At 42.7% G+C, this 16,339-nt stretch overlaps 1 protein-coding gene across 2 annotated transcripts in view; it reads right to left on the bottom strand.

The window, feature by feature from the left end:
- Window positions 1-3,759: 3,759 nt before the first annotated feature.
- Window positions 3,760-16,339, bottom strand: part of Umad1 (UBAP1-MVB12-associated (UMA) domain containing 1) — a 140,304-nt gene continuing 127,724 nt past the window's right edge. For both annotated transcript variants that reach the window (XM_075953861.1, XM_075953862.1), the window contains exon 4: window positions 3,760-5,676. In XM_075953861.1, coding sequence (XP_075809976.1) covers window positions 5,419-5,676 — 258 coding nt within the window. In that variant the 3' untranslated portion in view covers window positions 3,760-5,418. The remainder of the gene's footprint in view (window positions 5,677-16,339) is intronic.

Here is a 16,339-nt window from a genome sequence, read left to right as displayed (position 1 = left end):
GAGCCCGGGCGTCATGAGATTTCTTGGTTCCTTAAACAGGAAAACGATCACCCTGTCATTTCATGTCCACATCACTTGCTTTAGGATGGATACCTCCCTACCTACCATTTATGCTAGGACCGTCTTAGGCAAGAGGTGGAGTATGGGGGTCCATTTTTGATGCAGCACTTATGTGAGGTCTTCTGTATCATCATGGGATGTGTTCTGTCTGAGTCAGGAGCATGACCTCATCATGTGACCATCACAGAACACACTTAGAGAAAACTAGCTGGTAGAGTCTGCTGCACAACTAGGCTACAAACCTGAACCGCATGTTACGCCACTGGATGTTGCGCAACCCAACTGTCATTGCATTATCTGTACATATCTAAGTATAGAAGAGGCTCAGCAAGGATGTTATGCAGTAGGAATCTTCATCTCCATCATAATCACCATATGTGCAGCCTCTCATTGACCAAAATGCCCTTATGTGACTCATGACTGTCTACACAGTTAAAGTCAGGGCAAGCTAAGGATACATATACTTGATACTTACAGGAAAAAGAATTCTGGACTATAAAATAGTGCAAGACATCTAACATCAGATGGGACTCATGCAAAATGTTTCAAAATTTGTTAACTCTTGCAAAAATGTACATATTCCCTTCACCACCACTAATTTATTCTTGGACAGAAGACAGAATATTCATTAATTCAAGCTAATGTAAGAAATGTAAATTTGGGGTGAAAAGATAAATCTCCAATGCGGAAGAAGGCCAAATAATTATGTTCTATGCCCCCCCTCAAGAAGATGGGTGTTTAATTCCCTGTTCTTGGTAAGTGCTGTGCTTTGTGATTTGGTTCTGAAGAGTAAAGTCTATACAGAGTCTGGAGAAAAGGAAGCTGGAGGAACTGAGCACGAGAGAGAAACCTGAAAACACCATGTTGTCTAGGTGGTCAGAGTTAACACTGCAAGCTTGAGTTAGAGCGTCTACTCTCGATATGACATGCTCTCATTGAAAGGTGATATCGCTCTTATCATTTTTATTTTGCTTTGTGTTTTGAGACAGGGTCTCTCTATGCAGCTCTGGCTGGTCTGGAACTCACAGAGATCTTCCTGCTTCTGCCTCCTGAGTGCTGGCATTGAAGAGGGGCATCTGCCACTACATGCTATATGGAAACAGACTAAGTCAACTTAGTCAGTGTTCTCTATTGCTCTGAAAAGGAACCATGACCTCACCAACTCCTTTTTTTTAAATTTTTTTTTAAAGCATTTAATTGGGGCTGGATTACAGTCTCAGAGGTTCAGTCCATTAACAGGTCAGCATGCAAACAGACATCATGCTGGAGAACCAGCTGAGAGTTTGATATCTGGATCTGCAGGCAACAGGAAGGAAGACAGACCTTTACTGAGACTGCTTGAGCTTTTGAGAGCTCAAAGTCACCCCTGGCAATACACTTTTTCCAGCAAGGCTACACCTCCCAACCCTTTCAAATAGTCTTACTCCCTAAGCATTTAAGCTTACGAGGGTCATTCTTATTCAAACACCACAGAAGATAGTCTAGTAGACCAGACCAATATTTCTCAAAACTATCAATTTAGAGAAAAAAAAATCCTAGAGAGACTGCTGAAAATATCAAGAGAGGATGAGTAGATAATAAATCACACTAGAAAGCGTGGCAGGAGAGAGATACTAGAAGGCAACTACAAAATCCAACCAGTGTGTGTTTAATACTGTAGCACTGTTGGCTCCTTAATCGTGACAGATGTCAACAAGGCAGGACATTTGAGGAACTCTCTACTTCCCTTGGTAACTTATCTATAGATGGAAAATTGCTTTAAAGAAAAAGGTTCTTCACATTAAAAGATTACCATTCTGCTGTGCTGACGTAATAGAGCTCCTATGTATCAATCAATACATCTTTTTCTTCCTGCTCACACACATCTAGCTGCCAAGCCATATGGCATGAGGAACTTTCTTGAAACATAAGAATATTCCATCGTTAAAGCCAAATGTAGTCAGACCTATTTTTGGAGGCTTAGATTTCTCAGGAATAGTTGGGTCATGCCCTCAGTAATGTGTCACAAATGTTCAAAAGATAACATCCAAGAACCCAAAGTTCACGGTGGCTCGAAGACATGTGACACCCTTCAGCTTCCTACCCAATACGCATACACTGCACGCGGCTGTTTTCGGGACCTAAGTGAGAAGGTGGCACATGGATCTCTGAAAGGAACATTTTGTGCCAGCCATCCCACAGCAGCATTCTCTTGGTGACCGGCTGTTCTCAGGAGGCCAGGGGCCGTGAGACTGAAGTGTTATTATTCTACAGCGCAAGGGGACCCTTCCCTCATACACCTCTGTCCATCAGAATTATAAGACATGATGCTCTCGGAAAACACAGCATTTTCTTTTATGCTGTTTTCAGTTATTCTATTTGAGGGAAGCTAAAAATGTTGGTATCATAGGTGTTTACTTGAAAAAAAGAAAAACTACTGTGAGGTTCCTAGCAATGTTACTAAGAATTTATTTTGTTAACAATTTAACTGCATAATTTGAAAAGTTGACCTAATAATTTAATTAACTACATAACATTTGGCTTAAAGGAAAGAGTGCAAATGCCATTAGAGAGAGCTGGAAAAACCCATGTGATTTCCTAAATATATGAGGTTTAAAATCGAGACTCGAAGGAAGTCGCATGTTCTGCAGCTGTAGGGATTTCCAGCACAGGGAGAAGGCATGCTCTCTGACAAGTGTTTACTATGGAACTGTCCTGGAGGCAGAAGAGGACCCTAACACTGCTGAGCGGAGTGGAGTCTAAAATGAATGCGGGTAGAGCATCGTAATATATTCATAAGTAGTTCACAGATATGCTGTTTCTCATCGTGGTAGAGCACCGTGTGTGTGTGTGTGTGTGTGTGTGTGTGTGTGTGTGTGTGTACTAATGCGAACAGTCCCTTGGTCAGGATCAAAGATCATCGATCATTAGGTTATTGAGTATTTATCAGATATCTCTTACTATTCAACATAACTCTACAAGGTATGGAAAATACCGTGAATAAGCAAGGGAAAAGAGGACACCAGAGTGAGGGAACAGCCTAAGTCCTTCAGCTTAAATAAAGAGTCATTATTGACTCTCTGGATGCCTCCAGGGTCTCAACTCTTTCCTGTATGTTTCAGCTTTGTTTTAATGCATTTACATATTTAAAAGTTTTTGTCATTATAAATTAATTACAACATCTTCCCCTTTCCTTTCAGCACTTCAAGGTCTTGCATATAGCTCTTCCAACTCTCCATCGAATTCATGGCCTTAAAAAAAACCTAATTGCTATTGCACGCATGTATGCGTACACGCACACATATATGCCATATATGTACACATATATACACACATGCAAGTCATATAAAGTTTTAGGTCTCAGTTTTCTAATAAGAGTTGGCTGGTTGGTTTATAATGTTGTTCCAATTTTAAAATAGTTATATGATTTATATACAGAATAACAAACTGCCAATTTATAATGTAATTGTCAAAATACGATTATTACCACTGGTCTTTACTAAATTTTCTGATGATGGAGATTTGTATAGATAGTCATTCCATTTCTTCCAAATCCTTTCAGTTCAATTTACTAGCCAGGGCTTGCTTCCCATTTTCAGTGTTCCTACAACTTACACATAAGAGATGATGCCATATTCTCTACACAAACAATATATTTAACCTTTTCTTTCTATAGGATATACAGCTTCCATTTAGACATTAAAAATGCAGTGAATGCCATTTTGTGGGTCTGAAAACGATCAAACATTTATTTTAATTCACATTTTTAAAATACAACAATTTTAGACAAATAGTACTTATAAGCATATTTGTAACAAAGAGAACATAAATAGAAATGAAATATATAATTACATAAATTTTCACATATTTTCAACAAAAGAACTACCTCTTTACATTCAGTTTTGAAAACACATTAACATGGATAGTTGAAAAAGATGTACCTTTACAAAAAGTGCTACAAAAGGTTCACATTTGTGTCAATAATAAGGCATATTTCTTATGTAGATGACTTATGAAAACTATATAAAGACCTAATTTAATCATTAACCTCACATGGTAATTTTAAGTGCGAATAAAGTACATTTTTATCAGTACAACTGTTCCTTTAACTTTAAATAACACAGTACTTTTTTTTATCAAGACCACACTACATTTCTTAAATGAACATGCACAGAACATTAAAATGAAAATAATTCTTGTACTTTTCTGCACAGTGTTTAGTTTTCCTGATATTCTCTTTATAAGAAAAAACATACTTAACACTTTGGCAAAGAATTAATAAATTATAACTAATCAAAAGAAATGACAACTTTATCATGGCATAGAAACTCTCCTATTACTATTTACCAATTTTTTTTGTAGTTCATTGACCAATGGCAGTCCTGCCTAGTTTTATTTAAAATAAATAATGGATATTCAAGAAGTACAAGTCATATTTGGGTGTCTGCCTACACTCTAATTGGGAAGTAGTTAAACTGAGTGTGTTTAGCAGTTAAACACTGCCATCTGTACCAAGGCCAACAAATCTCTAAACAAGTCTTATCAGCAATGGTATGGATCATCATGAGATGCTTGCATCAGGAAGCAGAGGAGGCAGAGAGGAAATGCAGATCTCATAAACTGGGAACATATGCGGTAAGGAAGCCAAACCAACTGAGGCAGAAGTGGGGAAAGCTTTTTGAAAACTGGCCCAAGAATACCCAGAGGGGATGGGAGGGGAACCAGGAGGGAATCCAGCAGCATCCTTTAGGAGGGTAGCGAGGGCCACAGGGGTCTAAGCACACCAGGGTCCTCCCCTTCACGGTGTTCCTGAATCAGCAAAGAGTCGCTGATGTTTACAAGAAGTTTCAGGTTTCCATATGGGTTTGTCTAAATTGACACTGAAAATTTTACTTTAACTGGAAGCTGTCTTTTGACCTCATTCCCAAACACTGCAGGAGATGTTAAAGAAGTAACAGGACAACCTCTGCTGAACCCCGGAAGCACTCGCTCTCGGCTCAGATTGCGGAGTCTCGGTAACCAGAGGTAAGCCTCCTTTCTCTTCCTGTGTTGTGTTCAGAGAGAGCAAAAACACCCCGCACCTCCCACATAATCTCAACAGCGTCACTTTCCCTCTACCAGATGGGGAGACACGGGTGGTCTAACTTCTTACTCTTTTCCAAAGTGAGTTCCCTTTATTAAATTGTTGGTTACAATTTTTATATAAATTTGCTTCATTCTGAAGAATAAAACTATGAATATGGTGTTATTTTACTTATTTTATGATCTCTGCTTGCCTCAAGGCATTAAGGTTGAAATGACAAGGAACGTCGAACAGGTTCAATAAAATGGGCAAACTAGTTTTCGTTAAAGCTGTTAGGGTGTGTGTGGACAGGAAGGCTATGAGTCACAGAGTACTGAATTCTCCAGAGTGAAATCATACCAGAATCGGGACAAGTTGTCGCTGACATCATAGGAGAGCAAGTGGTCAGGAAGGTCGCCGATGGTGCCCTGCACCGCCAGCACATGTGGGGCCAGGGTGAAGGGCACGTCGCTCAGGAGCTCGGCTGTTTGGGACGTGCTCTCCAGAGTCGGACCTGCCTGATCTTCTGTCTCGGGGCCTGCTACAGTCACGCTGGATTTGTCTGCTGTGCCCGTCTAAAAATACATATACATGTAAAACATTTAGAACATATGAACTGTGAGGTTTGGTAATGGTAAATGTGGTATCAGGACATCAAAAAGCCTGGGCAATGTGTAATACATAAATACTGCCAGATTTGAACACAAGCATTTACCCATTTGAGAGAGAAATCCATCCAAATCTCTACAAGATTTAAAAGTTCTACAGTCTGTTCTTACTCAGAATGGCCACCCATAGCTCCCTTAAACGAGAACTCCTTCGTGTGATTTCCCACCCCGAGGGTCTCCAGGCCCATCTCTGCCCCCAGAAGGAGGCTTAGCTCCATGCTTGTCTGCCCTGGAGGACGTTCGTCAGAGCTGTCCACTTTGGAACACCCATGAGGAAAACCGCGGAGATACTATTAGGTGTTACAGTCCGAGTTCTTTCTAGTGGCTTACTGTGTGCACTCTACCTTTAAGCAGATGCTAACATCCTCAAGCCAAGTGGTCTATGTCTCTGCAGCCCATGCCCGGCACAGTGTCCTGCTCTGTCGTGACACACTTGAGGCTTACAGCATTTCGATCAGACCCTTTATTGAAGTATACAACATACACAGGAAAGGACACACACACACACACACACACACACACACACACACACACACACATTGTCACTGTAGATCCTGCTAAATCCTCACAAACGGAATGCACATGAGTAGCCAGCACAGTCATCAGTAGTCAGAATCTGCTCCTCCCTCGTGGTACAGAAGGGTCTGCTCTGTGTTAGGATTTTCAATGAATGGCACCACTTAGGATGAACACGTCTGTTTTTGACTTCTTTCAATCAATATTATATATATTATCCATCTATATTGTTACATATTAGATGAGACATTTTGAGGAATGCATTGGTGCAGTGGGTGTATACTAATTGATTCCTTACAAGTCTTCTGGTTGTTATTTGACAGTGGACATTGGGGAGGGGAAGGGCAGCCAGTAAAGGAAGCAAGAAGATAGCTGGGAACAGAGAGGTTGTCATGTTGACTAAAGTTATAATAGCAGAGGAGAGATGCAATGATTGAATACCCGATAGAGTTTGTGTATATAGTCAACAGGATTTGCCAATGAAATGGACGTGGGGTGGGGGCAAGGGTGTAGTCAAGAATAAGTCCCAAGTTCTTGGCCTGACAATGAGAAGGAGGGAATCAACCAGTTCCCGGGACAGAGAACGGCGCTGTGAGCAGGTGTGGGCAGCAACACTGGAAGTTGGTGGTGGAGGCTGGAGACACCTGAGAGATATCAAGTAGAGCTTTCAGTAGGAAGATAATGATCTCAGTCTGCAGCCCAGGGCACGCTGCACAAAGCAGGGAAAACGACATCTTTCCTAGGTGCTTTACAGAGATGAGCTAGCTTTTGGAAAGGTGTATGTTTTTTTGGAAAAAACATGAGAAGCTTCTTTTTATGTTTGTTTTCATTATAAGTTTGGAGAAATAGCTTATAATGAGAAGAAAAAGGCTGTTAAGGAAAACAATTCATGGAAGGTCAACAGAAAAGGAAGTGTTCTCTTCCTAAGATGTCCACAACAGACTAGACAAAGACCCTTAAGAAACACCAGCCTAGGGAATGACTTGGAGTCAACAAAGCTTCCAAACTATGCCTATTAATAATGGTCTTGTAATTTCATGAGAATTATTTCATATAATAATATCATATAATAATTTCAGAAAAGTACTGTTCTGCTTACCCATAAACATAAGCTTATGTAATCAATATAACAATTTTATAAAATGGTACACAATACCAAAGAACCTTCTTAGGTCCGCAATGAAACTCAACATACTATCCCATTACGAGAAAGCTTGTTACAAAGATACAGGTGTGTGGGGCACAGGTCCTGACTCAGTTCTAACTGGTCTTCTCAATGCTAAGCATCCTAGGGTCAGCCAAATACATAGAGAGCAGTGAGGAATGACAGACATTCCAGACAAGTAAGGGGCTTCACTTTGTGCACTTGTGTGGCAAAACTGAAACGGAAGTAACACTTGTGTGCACCATAGAACTGTCAAGATTACACATGTGCCAGCGCTCAGGATACCTGAAATAAAGCTGGTAGAGTAGTCATGAGCACAAGCTCTAGAAAAGACTATTAGGGCAGAAAGCCCAGGACAATAAGCCAGTGGTCTTGGGCTATCTAACTTCTCCATTCTTTAGCAGGTTGTCAGGCCGAAACCAGGCACTTTCCTTTTCTGTCTTACTTCTTGTTTCTCAATCTCAGTAGCAAATCATTCCTAGATTGGGTCATTTCATATTCCAACCTCCTTCCTTCCTTCCCTTCTGTTTCTCTCTACATAGACCAGGCTGTCCTCAAACTCAGAGAGATGACCTGCCTCTGCCTCTGAAGTGCTGGGATTAAAGGCCTTTGTTACCACCTCTGTGCACAGAACACTATTGTTTTGTTAATTAAACTGTCCCTTCTCAAGAGCATTCTTGGACTCTCACCTCTCCATTAAGGAGATGGTGTGTCACCCTTAACGTTCTCCTTTCCAAACACAGAACTCGGGTTTAACTCTTCAGCACCAGCATTTATTCCCGTTGGTGCTTTTACCAATCCTCTTTTAATTCCTTTAAAAATCATTCTTATCTGGAAAATGCAATTTCCTAGAGAACAAGAGTATACCAAACCGCATCTGGTACTTTAAAGAACTTGGTATATGCGACATCTTGCTCAAGTTGTCCTGACAAAGCAGCCTGTGGGCCTCAGCCTTCCCGTCTATACGATGAGTGCTAAGAGACAAAACGATGGGTAAAAGACAGTAACTCTCATGTCCTGGACACACTTGGACCAGGCTCCACCAAGCCTCTCGAAAGGCGGCACTCACTGACGTGACGTAATGGCCCTGCAGGGGATGCGCTGTGAAAGGTAGAAGAACAGTGAGTCAGGATGTTTAAGGAGGATGCCTCAATACACACTGTCGTTGGGGAAATGGAGAATCAAGCCCGTGGTCTCTTAATAGTCTGTTCTATGAACCCATACATTTCAGATGTGCTCCGCAAAGACACCAGATCAACCGAGCAGTGACAGTTTGTGAGATAATAGCAGAAAGGAGAATAATCACTAAATAGCACCTTGGCTTCACTTAGAAGAAAAGATTCTAATGTCTTCTACTGTTAGGAAGCATGGAGAAAACATTCTGCAGACAGACTGAAAAGAGATGGAAAAGTCACTGTAATTTAGGGTAAATTTACCCCATGGGAACAAGTCTACCAGCAGTCTGGATAAGCCACGGGAAAAGCCACGGACAGGGAAAGAGTCCGAGCTGAGAAGGCTGAGGCAGACAGGAAGGCACGTGGGAACGCTGTCCCACAGTATTCCTTCTGTCGAAATCAAAGTTCTGAAAGTTGGATTTAGTTACAAACGCCTCCTATACGACCTCAATTTCAGCTGTGCTGGATGGATGGCTCCAGCTTCCATCTCTTAACAGTTGGCTTAGAGCAACGCTACAGTCTCCAAGGAGGCTGCCTGCCCTCTTGGCAGCAGGGTGGGTGCCATGATGCAGCTGCCACTGGCACTCTGAGAGCTGGAAGGGGAGAAATTATAAGGCAAAACAAGAATAAGTCGCAAAGAAAATGTGAGTCAAAATTCAAGGGCCCCATACCAGCTAACCCGGATCACTAAGCCGCCAGTTTGGCAGCGTGTGGAGGTGGGGCTGAGGGCTGGAACAGGTGCACCAGTTCTCGGCAGAAAGCAACCCCACTCAGACACGAGCCTTGTGATTTTATTTTTTACATTTGCATAATGAAATGGATCTTTACTGGGAAGAATTAGTGTGTTAACTACAATGGGGCAGAAGAAAAGAATCAATTAGCCTTTTGGTTAATAGCCAAATTGCAGAAAACGATTTCAAACATGACGCTCACACAGAGACTCGCTGCTTTGTGATTAGCCCTGCTCAGAGATGGCTCCAGGCTCGAGGTTCCTTCGTCCAGCTTTGATATTTTTCCAAAGCAGTATTTTCCCTCATATTGTTAAAGATCAGTAGACGATGCCAGGCTTTGTTTTTAATCTCACAGAGAAAATCAATGTCCTTATCTATATTACCAATAACCACGTTTACAACAAGCTGTTCTATTTGTGTAAAAACAATTTCTTGGCTATCAGGTAACCTGTTACGAACTGGCTGGCCAATTTTACTTTAAGTTCCTTCTGATAAAAAGGTTTATAGGCACTATTCCTCCTTTTCTACTGCAAAAGGGTCATAAAAATTCATGAAGTTCCATTTGAAGACTCTTCTAAGAGTGTAAGAAAACACACCCTCTAAGGCATCTGACACTTCAGTAAAGGCTTAGAGAAAGGCAGAGCATCCTGGGAACCTCTCTCCTAAGTGTTCTGAAGCAAGGAGCTTCAGGTTTGAACAACTACATTGTCCCCAGCACATGAGTCCAGTCACCTCATGGAATCCACCGGGAAGCACCAGCCTGGCAAACACACTGACGCTCATCTCTTTACTCATCCCCAAGCGAGCTGTGAATTTTGATTACTACAAACCTGCTCCCTTTAGCACGTTGGAAAGCTGTCTGTCCTTTTAGACAGAGATCAAAGAGGGTCCTGGAAGAGCACAATATTTCTATTGCATTGAAATAGAAAAACCAACCTCAATCAAAATAGCAACAGAACTCATGGAAAGAATATGAATCCAGGCACAGCAAAGCGGCTAGCCCTAGTAGGCAGAGGAGGGCTTCTAAGAGCAAGTCACATAGAGAAAAGGCACCGTCAAGCCTGGCCGTCCATGCCTTTAAACTGTAATGTCTATAAATGAAAGACATGCTTCTTTGAACAATAGCTGGGACGAGTTACAGTGTCATTTTATCTCCCTAGATAGCCATCCATTCTATTCTGGCTTCAGCTGGTATCTGCTTTCATGACATCAGCTGCTCTGGTGGGGTGAGGTACAGGGGCAAATCTGAGTTAGAAGCACAGGGGACAGAGGTCAGAAGGCGACAGGAGCTAGAGCACAGACAAGGGAAGTAAGTGTGTTCGAGCTGTGCTGCCGCCGCCTCTTTTTTTTAAGTCAGTTGCTAACACAGGTCTGCATAGCTGCAAAGAGCTCCAGAGGACCCATCTTTGTCGCTCACAACTACGGCAGCCCCCGGCAATAGCTCCTTTCATCCGGAAGAAATTACATTGTAAAAGTAGAGGGCTTTTCTATTTTCTCACAATTTGTAACGAGGAGAACAGTATCTGAACTAATAAGTGCTCAGTAAACATTTACGTGTAACTACCCTGCCCTACCCCCTCCCCGCTGCCACTTCTCAGGTGCTCTGGTTTGGAGCTGACTCTTCCTCTTCGCTGTGCTGTTAGCCGTGGAACCGGGAGTCTCCTACCTGGGAAGGGTGTACTCTGCCAGAGCCTCACCTTCAGCCCAGACCTGGTTTTAGCTGAGGGGTTACGTGAAAGACATAAGCAAAAGTCTAGAACATTTTGCCACAGATACAAATAAATCAGGTGGGAGAGAATTATCCACAAAAGCCATTTCTTCTATGAGCCCTGAGCATTAACTCCCTGTGCTGGAGATCTTCGTCCAAGGTGTCGGTTTCAGAAGCAAATGGAAGACTGGGCTCTTCGTTCTAAGAGGGGAGGTTGGAGAGATGCCCTCTCCTTTTCTCGGTCTCTGGTGTCATTTCAGTTTATATTCCGGCTCATGAGTTTTTTTCAGTATTTTTTTTCTTTCTTTTTCCTTCACTACCTCCACCTGTTTGTGCTTCCTGCTTGTCCCATCTTCCTTGAAACAGAAAAATAAGAGGAAGAAGAAGGGGAAGAAGAATGCCATCCTCTTCTCAGAACTCCAGCTGAGTGTGCAGCAATGGGGCAGGAAGCACGCAGCTGCTTCTCACTTCTGTAATCTGTACCATGCATTCTTGGAAAAGTGGCCTGTCTGAAGCTGAGGACATCTATGCCCGCTAACTTGACTGGGGTGCGGTGGGCAGAGGAAAGGAGTGAAGCAAGGGCAGGGCATCCAGCGTGGAGTCCTGCCTCAATGCTGCCTCTTAGCACAAAAAGTGACCCAACTGTGTTCTTTCTCTTCTTAAAAGCAGGTTTAAAGTTACTTTATAAAAATTTAGGATATCTAGCCTGAAGACATCTCGCATGTCCCCAGAGGGCCTCCCTGTCATACTTTACAGCACGGATGTCACCTTTCTCGTCTTTCCTGGCCCTATATCACCTTCTTGCTCCTGGGCAGCTGGAGCAGGCTACTGTGATAAAACGAAACTTCAGTGAGGATTACCTCCCTCTGCTGTGCCCAGCAGCCTATCTGGGTTTGCATTTGGATCCAAAACTAACTAACTGCTCCCTGACTGCAGGCCCACCCTGTCCCAGCTCTTCCAAGACACAGCTCTGCCCATTAGAAGGCATCTTTGAATTGTTCTTTCCTTTAAGCGAATTAGGCATTTAACGAAATGATCCTCACGCCTATCACTCAATTAGAGTGTCGCCTACTTTGTTTTATATAAGGAATAGAGAGCTGCTGGTGCTGGCTGTCAGACATTCACCCTAACTCCCAGAATTCCCTACCTTCTGTGCACATTTCTCTAGCTCTGATCTCATGAATAATTATTCAAGTTTCTGTAAGTGCTAATCGCTTATGACCTGTTTATATACTCTGGGCTACTGGATCACTTTCTGAGCGTTGAGTTCTTGGATTCCCTACTGATTCTCAGCTTCACCACCTTCTGCATCCAGCTCCTTTCCTATTTCTGAAAAGCCAGTGTTCTCAAGAGTTGTAGGTTCAAGTTGTCTGCTCTTTCATTCCGCATAGTCTCAGAACACTTCTGGGAAGAGCTCTGACACCAACAGTCTACTCCCCTGTTCTCAAAAGCCTGAGAGGCACAGACTTCTGGACACGGGTACTAGCCTTCCATCAGATCACCTGGACATGGGTACCAGCCTTCCATCAGATCTCCTGGATGTGGGTACTACCCTTCCATCAGATCTCCTGGACGTGGGTACTAGCCTTCCATCAGATCTCCTGGACGTGGGTACTAGCCTTCCATAAGATCTCCTGGACGTGGGTACTAGCCTTCCATAAGATCTCCTGGACGTGGGTACCAGCCTTCCATCAGATCTCCTGGATGTGGGTACTAGCCTTCCATCAGATCTCCTGGACGTGGGTACTAGCCTTCCATCAGATCACCTGGACGTGGGTACTAGCCTTCCATCAGATCTCCTGGACATGGGTACCAGCCTTCCATCAGATCTCCTGGACGTGGGTACTAGCCTTCCATCAGATCTCCTGGACATGGGTACTAGCCTTCCATCAGATCTCCTGGACATGGGTTCTAGCCTTCCATCAGATCTCCTGGACATGGGTTCTAGCCTTCCATCAGATCTCCTGGACATGGGTACCAGCCTTCCATCAGATCACCTGGACGTGGGTACTAACTAGCCTTCCATCAGATCTCCTGGATGTGGGTACCAGCCTTCCATCAGATCTCCTGGATGTGGGTACCAGCCTTCCATCAGATCTCCTGGATGTGGGTACCAGCCTTCCATCAGATCTCCTGGATGTGGGTACTACCCTTCCATCAGATCTCCTGGATGTGGGTACCAGCCTTCCATCAGATCTCCTGGACGTGGGTACTAGCCTTCCATCAGATCTCCTGGACGTGGGTACCAGCCTTCCATCAGATCACCTGGACGTGGGTACTAGCCTTCCATCAGATCTCCTGGACATGGGTACCAGCCTTCCATCAGATCTCCTGGACGTGGGTACTAGCCTTCCATCAGATCTCCTGGACATGGGTACTAGCCTTCCATCAGATCTCCTGGACATGGGTTCTAGCCTTCCATCAGATCTCCTGGACATGGGTTCTAGCCTTCCATCAGATCTCCTGGACGTGGGTACTAGCCTTCCATCAGATCTCCTGGACGTGGGTACCAGCCTTCCATCAGATCTCCTGGACGTGGGTACTAGCCTTCCATCAGATCTCCTGGACGTGGGTACTAGCCTTCCATCAGATCTCCTGGACATGGGTACTAGCTTCCATCAGATCACCTGGACGTGGGTACTAACTAGCCTTCCATCAGATCTCCTGGACATGGGTCCATATCAGATCCATCATATCCCTGCCAAGCTCTTAGCCTACACATTTGCACACCATGTTTGTGCAGACTGACTCCTGTGGGAATCTCCCATGCCACCCTAAACTCAACAGAGAGCTCATCGCCTTCCTAAACTTACTGCTTTCCTAAAATTTCCAAAAGTACTGTATAATTTCATACAAATGTTTTATTGGTGATGTTTACATAGAAATTATGAATTTTTTTAAGAGTGTGACTACGTTAATCTAATCAAAGCCTTCCAATAAAAGGCAACGGGTAACTAACCAGAGGTTATCTGTTGGGTGTGTGTGTTGTACTCTATTTTAAGGACTTACATTTAGCCAGTTCTCTATGCACAAGTGCTAACTGGATGGAGGGTGAAGGTCCACACATACAGACTGTGCAACTACAGAAATAAGAGTTTACGTTAACAGTTCAGCTAAGCATTTCATATTGCCTTAAACATGTGGCCATACTTGGAGAACCACAGATCTGATCATAGTGAAGGCTACAGAACAGCTCAGCTTTTTATGCAGAAATTCTCCAAGCTTATTACGTGCACCAGGTCTGAAGAATTCAATATCCCGTTAGTCACACCAGATCCTACTCCACTTCCCAATTATACAGTCTTATTTATTTTGAATATCTTTTCAGCTTCTTCAGCCTGTGATGTAACAGGATCACATTTTTTTCCAGATAATTTCAAAGGATAATAATGAGAGACGATCTTGCACATTTCTGCATACTGAATATAAATCTCACTCAACGAATGGTTTCACTCGTTAAAATAATAAAATACTTCAACTGTCTGAATAGACAATAAAGTAGAAAAAAACCCAGATACTTTCTATCTTTAAAGCTCAGAAGAAAATAGTTATGTTATACTAGTTTGGACTTATATATAGAACAGACACAATTTATATACCTAGTTGAATATAAATAACAAATACAGTCAGAAATATAAAAAAGTAAATGTAAAAGTATTAAACAATAATTACTTTAGTTCTTTCCATCTGTATGTTCATAGGATGAACATCTAAAATTCGTAAGCCAGGTAGAATAAATATTTTTCAGAATACTTAAATGTTGTGATTCCATAATAGCTAATGTAATTAGTTCCAGCCATGTCTACCATCTGAGAACAAAGTTAATCTCCTCTACCGTTTCCCGTTAGTCTAGCAGTTTCTGCTGCCACTGTTTTCATTATTATGAAAAACATAAAAGTATCATTTTAAATACAAACTGAGAATTGTCATATTTTTAGTCAGAATTCAGATGCAATTATCAGGAGGATGTCATGTTCACCCTGAAGATAAATATAAAATTGGGGACATAAGTAAACCCACAGAAATAATCTCAGAAAGTCAGTTATTCTTCAATAAATAGGGTAATTAACTGAAATGAAAAGATTCTATTTTCTTTGTGATTTGGATTTGATGTGTGGACAAGTCCACACACTTGGAAACATAGCCAGTGTATTTAAACTGTGTGTTTTCTTTTTTAAAAGAGTTTTACATTTACTTATTTACTAATCTATCTATCTATCTATCTATCTATCTATCTATCTATCTATCTATCTATCTATCATCTATCTACTGTGTGTTTGTATTGGTGTGATGAGATGGATGAACGCGAATACACACACATGCCATGGTGTCTGTGGAGGTCAGAGGACAACGTGTGGGAGTCAGTTCTTGTTGTAAGGAGGACGCTTGTTGGTTCCTGGCTGCTCAGCCCCGAAATAATCACACAGAAATTGTATTAATTAAACCACTGCTTGGCCCATTAGCTCTAGTTTCTTATTGGCTAACTCTTTTTTGTTGTTGTTGTTTTGTTTTTTGAGACAGGGTTTCTCTGTAGCTTTAAAGCCTGTCCTGGAACTAGCTCTTGTAGACCAGGTTGGTCTCGAACTCACAGAGATCCACCTGCCTCTGCCTCCCAAGTGCTGCAATTAAAGGCATGCCCCATCTCCACCTGGGTCTTATGGGCTAACTCTTACATCTTAATTTAACACATTTCTATTAATCTGTGTATCGCCACATGGCTGAGGCTTACCGGCTAAGGTTTTAGCGTCTGTCTCCGGCAGAGCTACATGGCTTTTCTCTGACTCTGCCTCCTTTCTGCCAGCATTCCGTTTAGTTTTCCCCTCCTAGCAATCTTCCCCTATAGCTCTGCTGTAGGGCCAAAGCCATTTTTTTTTATTAGCCAATGATATTCACAGCATACAGAGGGGAATCTTTCTACCATGTGGGCTCCAGGTTGACAGCAAGTGCCTTCTCCCCAGCTCCTGCCACCCCACGAGGCATCCTGCTGGCCCACACTGCATTTTCACATATGCACGGATGTGAAAGCAAGTATGTCATAGCACGCTGCACCCAGACATTCTGAGGCTGGCTAATAAATCCCACCACTGAGCACACGACTGAGTGTTACTTGCACTGCCGCACCTCGCCCGGAACTCCACTAGAAAAACAATGTTTGGCAGACTGCAGAGGTGAGCAGAGAGCTGTGTGGTTTGACCTTGGTTCTCATTTTCAAACAGGTTATATTTCAAAATAGAAGATGGGGTTGGAAAAGTAAATACAGCTGTGTTTTCTCCAC

Source organism: Microtus pennsylvanicus, chromosome 19, assembly GCF_037038515.1.
Source record: "Microtus pennsylvanicus isolate mMicPen1 chromosome 19, mMicPen1.hap1, whole genome shotgun sequence".
Taxonomy (NCBI): Eukaryota; Metazoa; Chordata; class Mammalia; order Rodentia; family Cricetidae; genus Microtus; species Microtus pennsylvanicus.
The sequence above is the reverse complement of the archived record's forward strand: the minus strand, read 5'-3'. Positions and strand labels throughout refer to the sequence as shown.